We start from the raw sequence: 17,673 nt of genomic DNA on the forward strand, positions 1-17,673 counted from the left end.
CTGGTGTGAGTCTGGGCTGCCCAGAAAGCAGACAGCAATGCCAGGGAAACCAATTTCCTGGTACTTACGTGGAAAGGGAGAGTGTCTAATTTTCTCAGTCAACGGATGCTGAGGAGCCAGGAGGCAGACAACTCTTACAAAAGAAAACAGGAGAAAATAACAGTGACCACCATGCTTCTGGGAGGGCTCTTTGAAGACATTTTTAGAGGCACGGCTGTGGTTAAGGCCAGATTCAAGCCACTTCAATTACAAATGGTGAACTGAATGGTGAACTGAAATAGTCCAGGAAGACCAAGGAGCAATGTTGCTAGGGACAGAATAGCTCAGTGTAGGAGGCAGACAACCTTTCAAAGGTGATATACCTCTATAAATGGATAGGTATGTCCCAGACTGGGGGCTAAATGTGGCAGTTACAAGAGCTGGTGTTGAAGGAAGCTGCCTCCCAGAGACAAAGCTTACCTCTCATCAGTCTGTCTCAGGGGAGAAATCTCAGTCCTAGCTGGGTTCAGAGCTGAGTGGGAGCCAGGAGCTGTTGCCACTCCCAAATGCTCCTCCTAGGACACTCAAGTTCCAGTCCCTGGGTCTTCCATGTGCTACTGAAAATCTGCTGTCCACAGATCTTGTCTACCCATACTGCAGGTGGCCAAGCTGCAGAACTGAGCTGGAGAATGGGTAGCTGCTGGGACAAACGGAGACCTTCCCCCATGCCGTGATCCTACATAGAGCCGAGCAATGCTTCAGGGGCTGCACACCATCAGCCCCCCGTGACTTCAGGGAGGGCCATCGCCAGCACTTCAGATCTCACCCAGGTCAGCTGCGCTTTTGTTGCAAAGTTGTCTGTCCGCCTTTCATGTAGTGATGAAACAAACAAGTAACTTCATTGTTAATCTAGTGAAACAGACATATTCATTCAGTAGGGATGGGGACAGGGGATTTTAGTTACTGAATTGCTTTCTCACCTCTTCAGATTAATTCCTCCAAGCGAGCATTGTGGCTGACTCACTTTGTCCGTCCCACAGATGAGATAAGATTAAACAACAGGCTTTCAATTAAAGGCACACTTGCACCTTTCTCTCTTTTTCCTCCTCTGCTAAATGGGCTTGAGAGCTCACTTGACCAACAGCCATTCTGGACTTTTATTCTGTATTTTTAAAAACTAAACTGTAAATGTTTAGAGAGAAAAGTTTATCTCCTAAGGTTAAACCCCTGGCAACGTGCTTTACCATCATAGCTGCTGGGCTCCTTCATGCTCAGCATCACTCTTCGGTGATATGCCTGTGTCAAAAGAAGACTCACACATGGAAATATTCATTAACATGTTTATTTGTTTATCTCCAAAGACAGCACATACATTCTATGTACTTGTTAGCATGTATGGCAAATACAGAAATACTATGAAATTATGCTGTCAAACAAGACACAGTTTCAGGGGGAAAAAAAAAATCCGTCTTCATTCTCTTTGTAGGAGCTGTCCTCAGAAATAACTGAATCTCAGGACAAAGTCCTTGATGTACACCACTTCTCCAGGCTGATGAGTTCTCACCTCATGTGTAATAGCTGAATCTTATAAAACTACTTAAGACTAACCTATTTCTTGCATTTTTACATGTATATTATTGTTTCTGCCAGTTATGTTCTACTTTTTCCTAGCAGGAAACTAAAGTGTGGCTTTAGTAATACCTATCATCAATCTTATTTATTCCATCTATTTCTAGGTAATTATATATAGTGTATTTCTTAGTCTATATTCGGATGGCCTATTTAGAGATGAATGGATTCCTTCCAGAATGGCAATGACCTTTCTGTGACTCAAACATTAATTTTCTAAATGGCTTCACAGGTGAAATACCATATATATCATCATAATTAACAAGATATACCCTATTAATGGTCAGAAAACATGCTTTTCATAATTATAAACAGAATCCTTTCTGAGATACAACCTTCCCTTCTGCTATGAATTGTTAGTCAATACACAGTGAAACCTACTAAAACCCTATTCAAAAAGCAGCCTTAATTGTCAGTGTCGCATGCCTTAGGCACCCGCAATACATAGATTTTAGAGACATTGATATTACACTTCAGAACTACTCAAAGATTCATCTGCCATAATACGTTTGACAAGTTTTTGTTTTGAAACAGACAACCAGCATTACAGGTTAAGTTGATTTAGGTGCTTACCTAACTTCATTAAAGTCAATTATGTCTATAATTTCTCAGAGCACAGAAAAACTTGCAACTGCAATTCATAATCTCTCCGAGTCCTCCTTTCTGATCGCGAAGTCTTAAGGGTCAGGAGATTAGAGGCTTTCTGCAAAAACTTGGAGCAAGGATTGCAATGATAATGAACCAGGCAGAGTGGAAAAGAATTCAGTTCTGTATGAGGAGCTCCTTAAAGAAATCAGAGCATCTCTCATGTAAGGAGACAAAGGACAAAAGTTCCACTGTACTAATCTGAGCTCTGATCTCAGCAGATCTTGTGCGCAGGACTATGTCTGACAAGAGATCACCAAAGAAAAGTGATGTTGGAAGAAGTGTTGGTAATTCAGAAAGTGGTGATGTTTTTTCTGAAGAAGTACTGAGCTGACACTGCAGCCAAGTGTCAGTGAGCACCGTGCTTTCAGCTGGATCATGCGAGGTGTTAACACCAAGGCCTGCCCGTGACCCATGGAGCTCTGGCTGCTTCTAACAGCTGGAGAGGTTTATTCCAGGACCCTGCCCAAAGTATAACGTATGGAACGACATTCTGCCTAACCTCCTCACCCCATCCATTTGAAGGGGAAAGCAGAGCCTTTGTTTTCCTGCTGAAGAAGTCTGCAAGGAGCACACCACCTGCATTCTGCCAGATAGTTACTCGTCAGACAAATTGTTACTGGGATGGCAGGCAGGTACGTTTAAAAGCTCAATAAACATAATGCTCTCCCAAAGATTCCTGGCTCTGAAGAACACACATTGAACTTCCATTATTATAGGATGATAAAAGTCCCCTTATTTTTATTAAAAGCTTTATGACTAAAAAGTATTGTTAAAAAAGTACAGGAGAGGTAATGCCTCAGAGGATTAATTTATGACCATTTTTTCACAAGCATACAAAAGCTATCACTTAGTAATGAGTGTAGACTGGCAAAAAGTAATGATGGCCATGGATGCTGTTTAACATAACTGCTTAATAACTTCTGGGACACATACATAGAACGTTCAGCTGCTGCAGAAATGTACATGGGGTTCATAACCCTTAGGAATTTAGAAACTTGTCCTTGAAAAACTGACAATTATCTTTTCTAGAATGTCTGCTTGTTTTATGTAATTTTATATATTTTTTAAACTATGAAAGATAAATTCAAATATGCCATTTTTGGACAATATTCTGATAAAAGAAATTCCAAATATGTCAAACCAGCAACCTCTTACAAGCAGTCATGCTATATTTACCAAGATTAGAAGAGTTTGAAGGTTAATGTTTTTATAATATTTTTCATATCTCATATCAATAGCATTAAAATCTAAGGGGTAGACTGGATAGTTATTGTTTATATTTAATTCATGGTCCTGTTTCTCGGCCTGGTTTTCATAAAGTGTTTACCTCTTTTTAGCACTCAGTCAAGAGATTTGTATGCTTATGTACGTGCATAATTGCATGTAGGAATATTCCTATACAACTTTTCAGCCTTGTAAGAACATTCTAAATAAACATTGTCATAATAAGCTTGGTGTTCAGACTATAAAGACCTCTGGGTAAAAAAATAAGATTACTGAGGTATTTGTATTTACACTGCATGTACACAGTACCTTGGTCAACAATGGTCTAATAAGAGCTAGTTAATGATACACTTTTACCATGCCTTAACAGGGAGAAACCTTATTGTCACATGTCAACCAGTTACTTAAATTGCAAATCTGAAGAAAACCATGAATTGAGTTATTACTACGGCAAAGGCTATTGCTTGCTCAAAGACTGTCATAAAAACTGATTACAGGTCTAATGGACCTTGCTTCAAACTCTGAATCTGGAAACCTCTGTTTGAAGAAAGGAATAGTTGACTATTGAGATTCATAAAGCTTTGTTTATGTAGTTTGAAGGAACAGTTTTTAAAATAAATTCCATTATGAAAGCTTGTATCAGTTTTTCAAAATAAAATTCAAAGGTTCCAAATCCTGCTTTTATGTATATTTTGCAAAGTGATAACCAACATTTTCTCTCCTTTAATTCTTCTTTAGGTCAACAGTGATGGTAATTGGAAAATGCCCTTTGAGGACTCTGAAGACCACAGGAGTCAGACTGCTGTGGGCCATGTGGTGAACCCCGTCAAGAATTTAATCAGCTCAAAATAGGAGACAATCCTTCACACACGCTCCAGAATCAGTGCTTCAGATTATTTATCAAAAAGAATCTAGGCAGAATTTTAGTTTACCTGATCATGTGAATGAATACAGGCTTTGTACAAAGGAGAATTTTGGGTTCAATTTTGAAAATGTGGCATTCTACCAGATGCACTTTCATTGTTAAATATAGTTGTTTCAGCCGTGCCTATAGATTGACGGTACATTTGAGACGGTCAATGGCATTTCAAATGCTTTGGTTGTGCAGGTTTTCAATGGTTTCATGCGTGTGCTCAACCAGATTTTAAACAAACTTAGTTGTGATTTGGGTCCAACCTGTGTTACAGATTAGATCAAAATTGCACCATAGTGTGGCACCCAGGCTGGATCTAGTCTATCAAGTTACAGTTGAACCGCAACTGTTAAGCACAGATGCTAAAGTCACTGATAGCCCTATGAATAAGGCATTGAGCTTGTGGTTTATTTTTTCTGAAAGGGACGATAATCTGGGATTTAAAGAAAACTCTCCAGACACATTTAGAACCTGATCTTACAAGGTATTGAGCATCTTGGATGCCCACTCAGTAGGCATAAATGATGTTTCGTATCTTAACAGAAAGATCTTGACATTTTGGAAGACAATACACATTAGGGGCACAAGATGCAAAGTTTCTATTCTACATTACTCTTTTGTATTTATTTCAGTGACACCAGCTATTTTTGATAAAAACATGTAATACACATTGAAGTCACACTTCAGTCATAAAAGAACTTAGAGCTCTCAGATATTTGCATTGCAACACTGCTCCCATTTAAATGACAAATCCCCACCAAAATTCCTACTTTGTTGCACGACTTTTCAAGGATCTCCTGTACTCATCTATTAGCTTCTCTGTAGTAGGCAGGCATTTTCTATAGAGGAAAACAGCAAATAAAAAACCAGCAATTTTTGTAAGTTTATATATACACTTTGATATCTACTTGTTTTATATTTGCATTCAGCATCTGGTTAATAGCTTTTCTATCTCAAAGGCTTATTTCTGTAAATTAAAAGCAACTACATAAGCAAAAGCAATATAAATTCTAAAACTGGGAGAATAAGTTAAAAATATGAAGGAAATGTGAATTTGTTCATTTATGAGCAGGAAAAATACTGTTATTTGGACAAAGTAAACCAGAGATGATGTGCAACTCCCTGTCAAAATCAGGTTAAATTTTGATACCAATGTCATTTTGCAAAAATCAGCATATTGGTATATAGACTATGGATTAAAAGCAAATACTGTACCAGGAAGGATCTATAACTGGCGTCTTTGGAAGAAACTCACAGGGGCTTTGAAGCACTTGTTTCTTTATCAAGTTCTGTTATTAAAAAAATAAAAAGTGCATTAGTGCTTTAGACTTACAACATTCTAATTGGTAAAAAAGCCTAGAAGGTTTATTTGAAAAACATGCAATACAATAAAAAGTCACAAGAGAAGGAAATCTAAGACAACACAGAGGCAAGCCACATAAGATATAATCCTAGAAACACAGAATTGGCAGGGATTTTTGTTCTTACTTCCTGCGCTTCTGTGCAGTTCCTAAACAGGCCAGTTTTGCAGGACAGGTCCAGGTGGGTCCAGCTGGGACCCAACAAGGAAGATGCATTTGGGAGAAGGTGATGGCAAAGACAGCACTGAAAGATGGCAGGCAGTGAGAAGACCGCCCAGGGAAAGTGAGCAGTGCAAAGCAAGAGCAGGGTGAGGGGACTGCATAAGTAGGGCTGCCACCTCCCAGTGCGGTCCTAATAGGATGTGATCAAATGAGCGGGTGGCTGGGAGGCAATGGCTTAACTCCACAGTTTTTGGCAGCCACACACTTCCTTTGCTGCTGTGATCTGTGATGCTCACCCTTGTTCCTTCCTTGCTCCATTTTCGCACCAAGCTGCCACCCCCCAGCTGCACTTTCTGCTCTTTTCCCAGTGACTCTCCAGCAACATACCTCCCTCTGCCTAGTTACAACCACACCATCCCTTGGGATTGTTTCCTATTTTGGGAACTACTGATCTGGTTCACTTCTCAAATGAAGAAAGTGCACATATATCTAGTCCCTCCCTGACATTTATTTGTCAAATCTATTCTCAAAGGCTTCTGATGAAGCCATTTCACAACATCCCTGATCTCTCTGTTCCAGTGTTTCACAATCTTATAGCTCAGTTTCTTCCCTAATACTTAAGATAAATATTTATTGCAAATTAAGCTGATTTTTGCCTTGTTCTACCTTAGGTAGCAAAGGAACACCATCCTCTTTTATAATAACCTCTTACAGCTTCAGAGACTGTTTTCCTTCCTCTAATCTTTTCTTTTTGAGGCTAAGCAAATGCAGCCTTCAATATTTGAAAGGAGCTCATGTTTTCTGACCTCTGAGTAATCCTTGGTTGGATCCTTCTCAATTTGTCACTACCTCTTTGCACTGTGATGACTAAAACAGGACTCTCTCTTTCAGTCACACAGGACTCTCTCTTTCAGTCACACCAATACCAATGGTGCTTATATGGCATCCTAATTTAACTCATGTCCAAAATAAATATATTAATCCAGTTCTGATGGAGATGAAAAGTAATGTTCAAAGCAGTGTCTCTGCTGGTGCAATGTTTGGAAGAGATGCAAACTACCGGACTACTGAAGACTCAATAAAATGTATGTTTTGTCATATCATAGGTTTTATTAAGTATAACTGCTAATTAGGACTTCAGAGTTGTATGCAAATAAGAATAGGATAAGTAAATCTATGCAGAATATCTGTGAATTAGTGTAAGTTATCATATGAATCAAATTTTGCAAGGGGGCAACATGTACATTAGTGGTTTACTCTAACAACGTACATTTAACAATGTAGCAACATTTTCTGAAACCAGGCCTTAAGTACCTGAGTGGAAATTCCTTTACTAGCAGACCATGTCTAAAAAAAATAATCTAATAAAACCTAATCGAATTCAAGGGGCTCTGCTCACAGCTGCAGAGTCTGTAGCTTCTCAGTTTGGCTTGGAGACTCACACACAGCAAAGCAGCTGAGAGCCTCATGCAGTTCAGAGGTGCTAACCAGGGGTCTGGAGTACCTTGCTCCACCCCAGCTTTACACCAGTGTGGTGTTATTGCTCTTTCCAGTGGAAGCTCATTGTTGAAAAAGTGGTGCGAGACAGGTGTATGACTCAAGCCCAAAATGTGACTAGGTATGTGTAGTAACATACATATTTGCAAGTAATCACACATAAAAGTGTGCCTCTGACAGCAACGTACCTTACATACACGGACACATCCAAAAAACGGTGGGGATATGCACATGACAGATGGGGAATTATGGCATAAATTGCTTCTCTCATGCACCTTTTGGCCTTCTGCCTTCACACTTGGACACCAAGCTATTATTGTCTGATTAACAGTTCTATCCTCCCAGCAAATATGAAGCATATCAAGGATAACTGATGGAATACTGAGCCATAAATGTTTTCTTGGCATTTGTTTGGCCTGTGCTATTTGGGAACAATAAAAGCATCTCATATTCATAATGATAATACATATATACCACCACAGATCACACCATCAAGCATTCTCCTTCTATCTTATTGTGTTGTGCAAAATGCAGAGATAAACATTAATATGTATTAATAGTATGTAAATATAATTAATCATAATAGGATGTTCCTGACATATTATCACTGCTGTTGATAAAATATAATTAAAATTGTCTGGTTGAATTTTCAGTGCAGCTAGAATTGGCATCTCTGTTCTTGCTGTTTCCATGTGTCTATCTAAAGATCGTTACACTTCTAAAAATCTCATTATTTCATTATGTTTCTGAGAGAAAGCTAAGAAGAGCTGCTAGTCCTTTACACAATATAATTAGAACAAAGTCATAGAAAAAAATGAAACCCACACCTACAAAGACTGGCGCTAAAATGATCACTAACTCCAGAGAGGACAGGAATTTTAGGCACCATTCTCTCAAAGACTATAAAGAAAATTATACAAGCAACACCTGTGTTCCCAAGCGTGCATGCCCACATGATAGGAAAGCATTCAAATCCAAGTTTTGTATTACTTGGAGACTGTTGGACTTTATGAAACAAGAACTCCACTGGAAAGCTCCACAAACTGATGGAGAATCATAAGAGGCCTATTGTTTTGGGGAGTTGAACGTGCTTTGAAAAAAAACCAAACAGGCAACATTTTGAGGAGATGACAAAATTATGAATGTGACTAGCATGCAGGTGACCCAGAAACCATTTTTCACTCATTTTCATGAGGTAGGAGATACTGAAAGTAGCAGGTGGCGGGCTTGGAGACAAAGGAAGGGGTTCTTCATGCATTGCCAACTGACCCTTGGAACTCTCTGCTGCAGGATGCTGAGGATGCACTAATTTTCTGCTGGCTTAAGAAGTGACATGGCAAACAAATAGGAGAAAAGTCCATACCCTGTCCTACTCTTCCACTATATCCAACTTGCTGAAGTGGTGTAAAATCCTATAATACAGCAGCTCAAACCAAAGACAGCAACAGTGCTGTTATGTTTTCACAAGTATTTAGGTACATGTATGCAAACAAAACCACCACATTGGCAACTGCTGCAAACGTGGGTAAACTCTTACTGTATTGTACATACAACAGTAGTAATAGAAGGCAATGCAGTGTTTTCATTATACCTATTTTCCTTTAATACAATTAATTCCACCTATTCAGATTCACTATTAGCCAATTCTGAATTTTTGTCACAAAAGGGAGAAAAAGCAAGACATATCTCACTGTACTCTTTATACCCTCCCCATGATTTGGCTGGGTATGCTAGATTATCAAGGTGGCATAATGCAACTGATTGGATATAATTCATTGTTGTAATTTAAAAATTACTTGCATTTTTAAAGGTCATTCAGCTGTTTTCAGTTATATAATCTGTAGAATGATGTAATGGTGTCGGAATAAAGACACAGCAGAAAGTAATATGACTGCCAACAACATGCACGTCCCAACTTGCAGAAGATCCTCCTACTTTTTTTCTGTCTTGATAACTGAAAATTGATGCAACGCTTTTTTAAAAAGCAGATTGGCCCTACTTGTTTAGCCATGTATCCTGACTGGGGGTTCACTTGGAATGGAGGCAGTTGTACTTGGGAGGTTTTATGAATATAAAGATTAATGAATTTGTACAATTTGGGCATGCAAAGCATTTTTATCAGCCATATTCCATTTAGAATAAGCAGTAAACCATATATAAGGGTTGTGTCAGAGTTTACTGAATAGGGCCCTTGGTAGCTAATGTAACATTTCTCCAACAAATCAAAGGTATTGTTCTATGCTCACATGAATATACAGTAGCCATTACCTTAAATTTAAAACTCACTGTGAGCAGCAAACACACTGTGGGGATATGAAGGCCATATTGTATCAGCGGAGTCTGCAGAGATTTTCTTCATATGGCTTTGCCTGCTTGAAATATATGTTGCAGTTGAAAGCTAAAGGGATTACTTTTGAATAGTCATCACAAAGGTTGATTATATTCGTATATCATTTAGCTGGACCCTGCAGGCTATTATTCCATTAGCTGTGCTGGCCCTGCACTGTCAAAAAGTTGATCATATAATGTAAAAAGGTTACATGCTCTGTTAAGGTATGTGAAATAACTTGAAACAGTAATCTTTTAAGAGCACTACAGCTTTGTAGTTGAAGGTAGATTGCATTTAAAATAAATACCAGCAAAATGGAATAAATACAATAAACCTACCTCTGTTTCCTATTTTTCCTATTTTCAATAGGTCATACATAATTTGAGTAAGTTAATTGTACCAGGTAAGATGTTGGCTATGGAGTATTTTTTTTCAACCTCACATCCAAAGAACTATACCTCAAAATAGCTGCATCTTTATGCAAAACACTCACTGAAATTACGTTTCTGGTGAAAAAGATTTGCTGATTATGTTTCCCTTGCACATACAAACACACACACATTTTCTTTCAGTGCTTAATAAAATGGATCTTCAGACGGTTCCATTATGTGGATGCCTTAATATTATTTTATGCTAAAACATGGACAGCGCATTAGATTGAAAGCATCTTACTGTTCCACGAGGCAGAGTAATCGCAGACTATCCCCAGATAGCAAATGCTCCCATTGGGGAAACGATACCAACAACACAGGCTAATGAATCACAGCGGTTATTAATCACGGGCATTTGTAAAAGCCACGTATAATAGAGATGAACTCTCAAGATTAGAAAGGTTAGAAGGTGGGACCGAGAAAAGGACAGATCATCCAATTGCATTTTAGAATAAGTTTATGGACAAGCATTTGCTTCAGTACAATTGTGCCCATACTTGCTTCAGTCTTTCTAAGCAGGCAGAAAAAGAGAAACAATTTTGTCAGCTTGGTTCACTTAGCTTTCAGATCCTTGTAGGAAAATATGGCAAAAATAAATAAATAAATGCACACATACAAGACCCTTAGGGCTTATGGCCTAGTTAGGAATGAGCCAGTGCTTCCTTCATTAGACAAAGTTGTTTAATTTAGATTGTAAAAGCGAGAGTTGGTTCTGTTTCAGTATACCATATATATTATTCAGGGCAATGAATGAGTCTTTATGAGTACAAATGGGAGCCTTTAATGAACTGCAGCAAATGTTTGAGCAGGTAGGTTTCTCTGAATAAAGGCTTCACAGATGGGTAAGTTTATGAATGAGAACCAGAATTTATTTGATATGCTTTTAAAGAGCCTGCTCAGACTATGGCACTATAAGGAAAGTGCAAGGTTTTTCTGGTTTGGATGAGAAAACCTAACGGGAATATGAATTTGTCCCTGCCTAATAACTTCCATTGTTTACTTATTCATATTCTACAGTCGTCAGACAAGTTAATCTTTCTCTCTCATGTAGTTTGGGCATGTGCCAGACATTTGTACAACAATGGAAATCTCTCTTGATCTTACATTTTTCAGTTCTGTTCATTGAAAAATTATACACTAGACTGACAATACAGTATAGCAGCATCTTTTGCAGAAACCATTTGTTGAATATCCACTTTACATAACAGCTCTATCAGGTCTGGTTGTTGACTGTAGGTAGAAAAAAGGGATTTTCTCAAGGCCAAAATATGACATTCTGTCTTTTGAGTATCTGGAAGTTAGAGATCACAAAAACTCTACGCAAATTTTGGTGACACAGAAGAATCAGCTTTGACAAACAGTCATCAAGAAGATCATGTCAAGCATGAAGAAACCTAAACAAAATAGCAGCTGGTTTTTAGTTTACAGTTTTTCCTTAACTGTCAACAAATTCTTTGAAGTTTCAATACAGCATATCACCTAGGGCTCTACTCAAGCCAAGGTAGGGAGAAATCAAAGAAACAATGTCTCCGATTCAGTATCTTGAAACTTTCTCAGTCAAAGGCAAAGTTTTCCAAGCCACACAAAGCAGGCTGAGCATCTGCCAAGCTGGTTAATTAAGGTTTCCACAGTGCAAAGCAGAATTCCCAGATGGCCCAGAGAAGAGTTTCTTTTCCTTCACCCCCACCCAGATGCAAAATAAAGATTGCAGCTGGAACCTACTTGCTTTCTCACAGCTGGAACCTACTTGCTCTCTCCTAAAGACGGGACAAGCCCCAGGGGAACTTGCTGAGAAAGCAAAGTTCTGAGCAAAGCAGGGGTGCTCACTCTCATGGTAGAAGCCAAACTCACCCTTGGCTACCCTGAGGAGCTGGTGAGGACAGAACATACAAGCAGTATAAAACCACTCGCACTACCTCCATCTCTGCTGAGAGCCGCGAGCCATGACTAAAGATTGAGCCCAAAAGCTATTTAGAAATCCTTATGAAAGGAAGTCCTTATCTTGCTCACAGAAGTGGTATATTATAGTCCTGGAGAACTTTTGCCAGCATTTTTAAAGATATTCCTATAGGCTTTTACAAAAATACGTGTATCTTAATGATATATGCACAGAAGTTTTTAATGGAGTTTTTAGAGCTATGAATGAAATCCAACCTCATTACAAAGAGCAAAGAAGCAGTGAGTGGACTGATGTTTCAGACAGCATAATGATCACAACAGAAGCAGCATATTGGTTCCCAATTTCTGTGCAGAATTGTAATCGCTACATTCATTTTAAAACAAAGCAAGGTGTATCAGGTGCTCAGTTAATACAATACAGTAGATGTGAAAACACAGATATCAGACATGAAGATTCTAAGATGATTCTAAGACCAATTAATGCCCAAGCCGCTACACTGAAAAATTCTTGCTGTCTTCCCCCAAAGCACTACAGTCCTTGTCCTGTAAAACATTTAAATACTCTGCTTGAGGACCTACTTTATGCACTTACTATGCAACCTTCTTGCATGGCTACACATGAAACCTCATACCTTACTTTCACTCATATAGACATACTGCATTAAGTATGTTAAGTACTTGTTATAAAGGCACAATTAAAAACTGTAAGACAGGCTAGCAGGACAGTCCATAACTGCATTTTGTAAACCCTACCTTCTATACATTGAGAGAAATATGTCACTGAACAGAGGAGCTCAGTATTTAAATCACTGGTAGTGTGTGATATTTATTTCTGAATATGCAGCTTGATATATCTTCAAAGGATCTGGCTGTCAGAGAGTTCTCAGCACCCCTTTCTCTGAAATTCAGGTCCCTCAAAGGTGTCCCAAAGGGTGGAAAAGCTGGAAAGCTCAGATTACCTAAACACCTCTTGCTTAATTATATACCATTAGCTTAGTGATGTTCAAATACAGTATCAGACTGCTCTGATTAGAAGTATCCCTGATTTTAGTTATTTTTGCTCTTATCTCTGTGTTTTGACATCAGTGCTGTATGTAATTTTGAGAGTTTCTTGTTCTGCATTTTCTCATTCTTTATGTCCTGGTCTGGCTCTGCTGTTTCGTGGCCTCTAAAGGCTTACCTACTCTTCTAGAATTTCATGTAAGAGTACTTCTTCATGGTTCTTTCTTTGAGCATCTCCACTGACTACTCTGGCTGGTAGCTCACAAACTGTTTATCATCCAAGGCCTCTATCCAGTTTCCCTGGGAAACTGTTGTCCAAGAGCTAAGCCAAAGGTATCTTCTGGGTACAAAAACCAAAGCCAGTGAAGCAAAGAAAATCCAGCAATGCATCTACTACAAAAAAAAGGATGCCAGGGAGATATTTTTTGTTTCTGCTTAACTGACTTTAGCTTTACATTTTCTAATGCACCTTAGGCATGAGTGAATCCTCTCTGGCTAAGGAGATGTAGAGGAGGCATCTGGAAGATTATGTTCTTCAAAAAGAACATACAGAATCCCTTACGGAAATATCAGTTTTCTTGTGACTCAGGTTTTCTGAGGAGAATATTGTTCTCCATAGCAGCTAAAGTCCTCCTCTAAGACTGATGCACAGTGCTCCTACTTCACTCTTAAAAAAATAACACAATAAAGAACAGCTGCTGGAAGTTAAGGTCCTGGTTTATGCAAGGCCTTTGCATTCACATGTGGTGACATCGATATAATGTTATGTGAGATAACTCCCACAGGCACTTTGGAGAAGCTTCTTTGTCTCAGCTTTCCTTGTTGATTTCACCAAGAGTAAGATCAGACCTACTTCTTTTCATCAGGCATTGGGAACAATACATTTGTTGGTCAGAGCAACACCGAGTGTTGGGTTTCTCCCTCTTAGTTTTTGGATTTATGGCCACGTTCTTCCAGACAACAGGGGACAACTTGAAAGGCCATTACTTGTCTTCTTCCATCTTTAAAGATAAGTGAAGGACTCCAGCTTTCAGGCCAGTCATCTGCTTTTTTTGATGAGAAATAGACTCACATGAAAAAAAGATTACACTGAAAAATGGAAATGGATTTTCTGTTTTATTAGTATTCAGCATAAGACTAGTGAGCTACTTAAAAAAGTTACAGAACTACAGAGACCTTTAAGAACATGCCAGTAGAAGCTAGAAATGAAAAATAAATGCTCTGGCTAGTCTGGGCCCAATCCTCAAGTGATGCAACCACTGCAGTTTCACTGAAGTCAGCATGGTTATGTCAGCTTTGCCAAATTGCTTCAAACCAGGTCTTTTCAGAAAACATTTGACTTCGGTGATTTTAAATTAACTTTGAAATATGCCATACAAATCACATTGTTTTGCTCTAGGAACAGCAGAGCTTTAGAAACGTCCACCAGGCAAACAAATGTCTCCATAAAGTAAAAGCTGTTGCCCTGCCACTCCACTCCCTGCTTGCAGTGGCACAGCTGCGAGAACCACCACCAGATACTTTCAGTGTGGCAGAGACCTAATGAGGCTGAAGGGAGACATGGACTTCTAGGCCTGAGAGAAGGAGAGCAGCAACAGGTGATCTGGTTTCTTTTGGACCTTTCCCTCAACCACGATTCAAGGGGAGAAAAGGAAACAGGGTTAATTCTGTGTTGCTGCCATAAGTTAGACTGTTAAGGAAATACTGGACTCTCTCAGTTCTTCTTTCCCTCATAAAGGCATCAGTGGAAGTGGAGGCAGACACCGTTTCAGTTACAGTTGCTGCTAGTTTGAAATGCCTTCCTAAGATGTGGTAAATCATGCGAAGAAGTCACCTGATGAGAAATAAGGAAAGAATTTTTCCCCAGGGCACAAGTCTGAGAGGGATTCTGCCAGATTTTTCTTTTTTCTTCCTGTTTAACTGGTCTCAGAGTCCAGGAAATCTATTTTGAAATTAACATAGGTTTGAAAATATCACAATTTCTCCAAATTCACCAAACAACTGTAGAATTTAAGATAATTTAGGTATCTGAATCTACTACAGACCTGGGGACCCCTTGATTGTGCCATCATCCTCTTTGCAGGAGGAAGTGAGAGTCCCTTTGGAAGATAGATAAATTTTAAGCATTAGGTAGAGAAGACTCTAGGTAACAGTAATTCGATAATTTAACACTAGACTGTACCCAGATGAATGTTTGGTGCTTTGATAGGAAAGCAGGTCTTCCTGATAAAAAAAATAAATGGGCAGCTTTGCCCTTAAAATCCATGCTGTAATCTGTATGTTCTGATCAAATCACATTCAAAACTTATAAAAAAGTTCACAAGGTATAATAGCCAAAATTTCTTGCTATATAAATTAGCATAAGACACCCCTACTTGGAGGTTTAAGAGCCTTCAAGTGAAGCCTTGTTCCAGCAGAAGGAATATATCACAGGCACAAATCTTGAAAATTGCCCTTCTTCCAACAGCAGAGTCCTGGTTTCATCATGGAACCATAGAATCATTTAGGTTGGAAAAGACCTTTAAGATCATCAAGTTCAACCCAGCAGTGCCAAGTCCACCATTAAACCATGTCCCTAAGTGCCACATCTAAAGTTTTTTTAAACACCTCCAGGGATGGTGATTCCATCACCTCCTTGGGCAGCCAGTTCCAATGCTTGATAACCTTTTCAGTGAAGAAATTTTTCCTAATATACAGTCTAAACCTCCCCTGGTGCAACTCAAGGCCATTTCCTCTCCTCCTGTCACTTGTTACTTGGGAGAAGAGACCGACCCCCACCCGCCTACAGCCTCCTGTCAGGCAGTCGCAGAGAGCAGTAGGGTCCCCCCCAGGCTCCTTTTCTCCAGGCTAAACACCCCGGCTCCCTCAGCCGCCCCTCACAGCACTTGTGCCCCAGCCCCTTCCCCAGCCCCGCTGCCCGTCTCTGGACACGCTCCAGCCCCTCAGTGTCCCTCCTGCAGCGAGGGGCCCAAACCTGAACACAGGATTCCAGGGGCGGCCTCACCAGTGCCCCGTGCAGGGGGACGGTCACTGCCCTGGTCCCGCTGGCCACACTGTTGCTGACACAAGCCGGGATGCTGCTGGCCCTCCTGGCCACCTGGGCACGGTGCTGGCTCATGTTCAGCCAGCCACCGACCAGCACCCCCAGGTCCTTCCCAGTCACTCTGCCCCAGCCTGTAGTGTTGCATGGGGTTGTTGTGAGCCAAGTGCAGGACCTGGCGCTTCTTTTCTTCTCACACACTTTCACTGCATAAAACTGGCCTTGACCTATGGGTCCAGCCTGTCCAGACCCCTCCGTAGAGCCTTTCTACCCTCCAGCAGATCAACACACCCGTCCAACTTAGTGTTTTCTGCAAACTGACTTGAGGGTGCACTTGATCCCCTTGTCCCGATCATCAAACAGGACTGGTTCCAGCGCTAAGCCCTGGGGAACATCACTTGTGACCAGCCACCAGCTGGATGTGGCTCCATTCACCACTGCTCTTCGGGCCTGGCTGTCCAGCCAGTTTTTAACCCTGTGAAGAGCACACCCGTCCAGGCTGTAAGCAGCCAGTTTCCCCAGGAGATGCTGTGGTAAATGGTGTCAAAGGTTTTATTAAGGTCCAGGCAGACGACATCCACAGCCTTTTCCTCACCCACTAGGTGGGTCACCTTGTCATAGAAGATCAGGTTCACCAAGCAGGACCTGCCTTTCATAAACCCATGGTGGCTGGGCCTGATCACCTGTGTGCAAATTCATTTATTAGGCATAAAACTAGAAACTGTACTTTGGCTTCTTCTGGGGTCTGCTTACATTGTACCTGCTATATTATGAACCAGCTAAGAAGAATATTTGTATCATGAAAGAACAGAAATGCCAACCTTTCGCAGAGGCTTTTAGCTGAGCACTGGTTTGTCGTGAACTCGACAGACTGTGCTAGAGCAGCGCCAGGCCAGTGCACTCAGTAACGTGAACAACCGTCTTCTTTACGTGCACCTTCAGCTATCGCATGAACTCAGCGTGCACAAAGGGAGCACGGCGGGTCACAGGCAAGCCTGTCAGGCAGATGGCAGCAGGCTACCCGTCTTGGAAAGGTTTACTTGCCTGACTGCAAATCTCTCTGGTGAACTGCTTGCTGTGGTTCTCTTTTAATTCTTAATCTTTGCCTCTCTGTTTAATTCCTAGCTGCTTTGGAGACCTGTTGTAACACAGCAGTTAAAAAAATATTCACATGTACTGTTGGGCCTCCCCAAAGAGCACTAACTTGACACGTAGGCCATGACAGCTGGGCTTGGACTACTAAGAAATCTAATCCAGGGTTTCCATCATCTCAGTTGTTGCCTTTCTTTCATTACAGTTTGACTCAGCCCCTAATGGGTTCAGCTTTATAAAATCAGAAAAAGAGGAAAAGAAAGCAATTTATTCATGTTTCACTAAAGCTCACAGAAGACATGAAATTTCTCTAAAAATGCAAATTATTTTGTGCCACACAAGTGAGACTGGGCAGCTAAAGCTCTTAGAGGAAGGCTCTTTCCCAGGGCTAATGTTTTTATACCCAGTGATTGAATAAATTGATCCCTTTATTATCACACCTCTGTTACTCTCCTTTTTCTTCAGAA

At 40.2% G+C, this 17,673-nt stretch overlaps 1 protein-coding gene across 1 annotated transcript in view; it reads right to left on the reverse strand.

Moving 5' to 3' along the window:
- Nucleotides 1–1,338: 1,338 nt before the first annotated feature.
- TTC29 (tetratricopeptide repeat domain 29) overlaps nt 1,339–17,673 on the reverse strand; it is a 135,917-nt gene continuing 119,582 nt past the window's right edge. Inside the window, exons 10-11 of the mRNA XM_027795212.2 lie at nt 5,609–5,682; nt 1,339–5,232 (exon numbers count right to left, since the gene is read on the reverse strand). Of these exons, the coding sequence (XP_027651013.1) occupies nt 5,645–5,682 (38 nt within the window). The 3' untranslated portion in view covers nt 1,339–5,232; nt 5,609–5,644. The remainder of the gene's footprint in view (nt 5,233–5,608; nt 5,683–17,673) is intronic.

Source organism: Falco peregrinus, chromosome 2 (genome assembly GCF_023634155.1).
Source record: "Falco peregrinus isolate bFalPer1 chromosome 2, bFalPer1.pri, whole genome shotgun sequence".
NCBI lineage: Eukaryota > Metazoa > Chordata > Aves > Falconiformes > Falconidae > Falco > Falco peregrinus.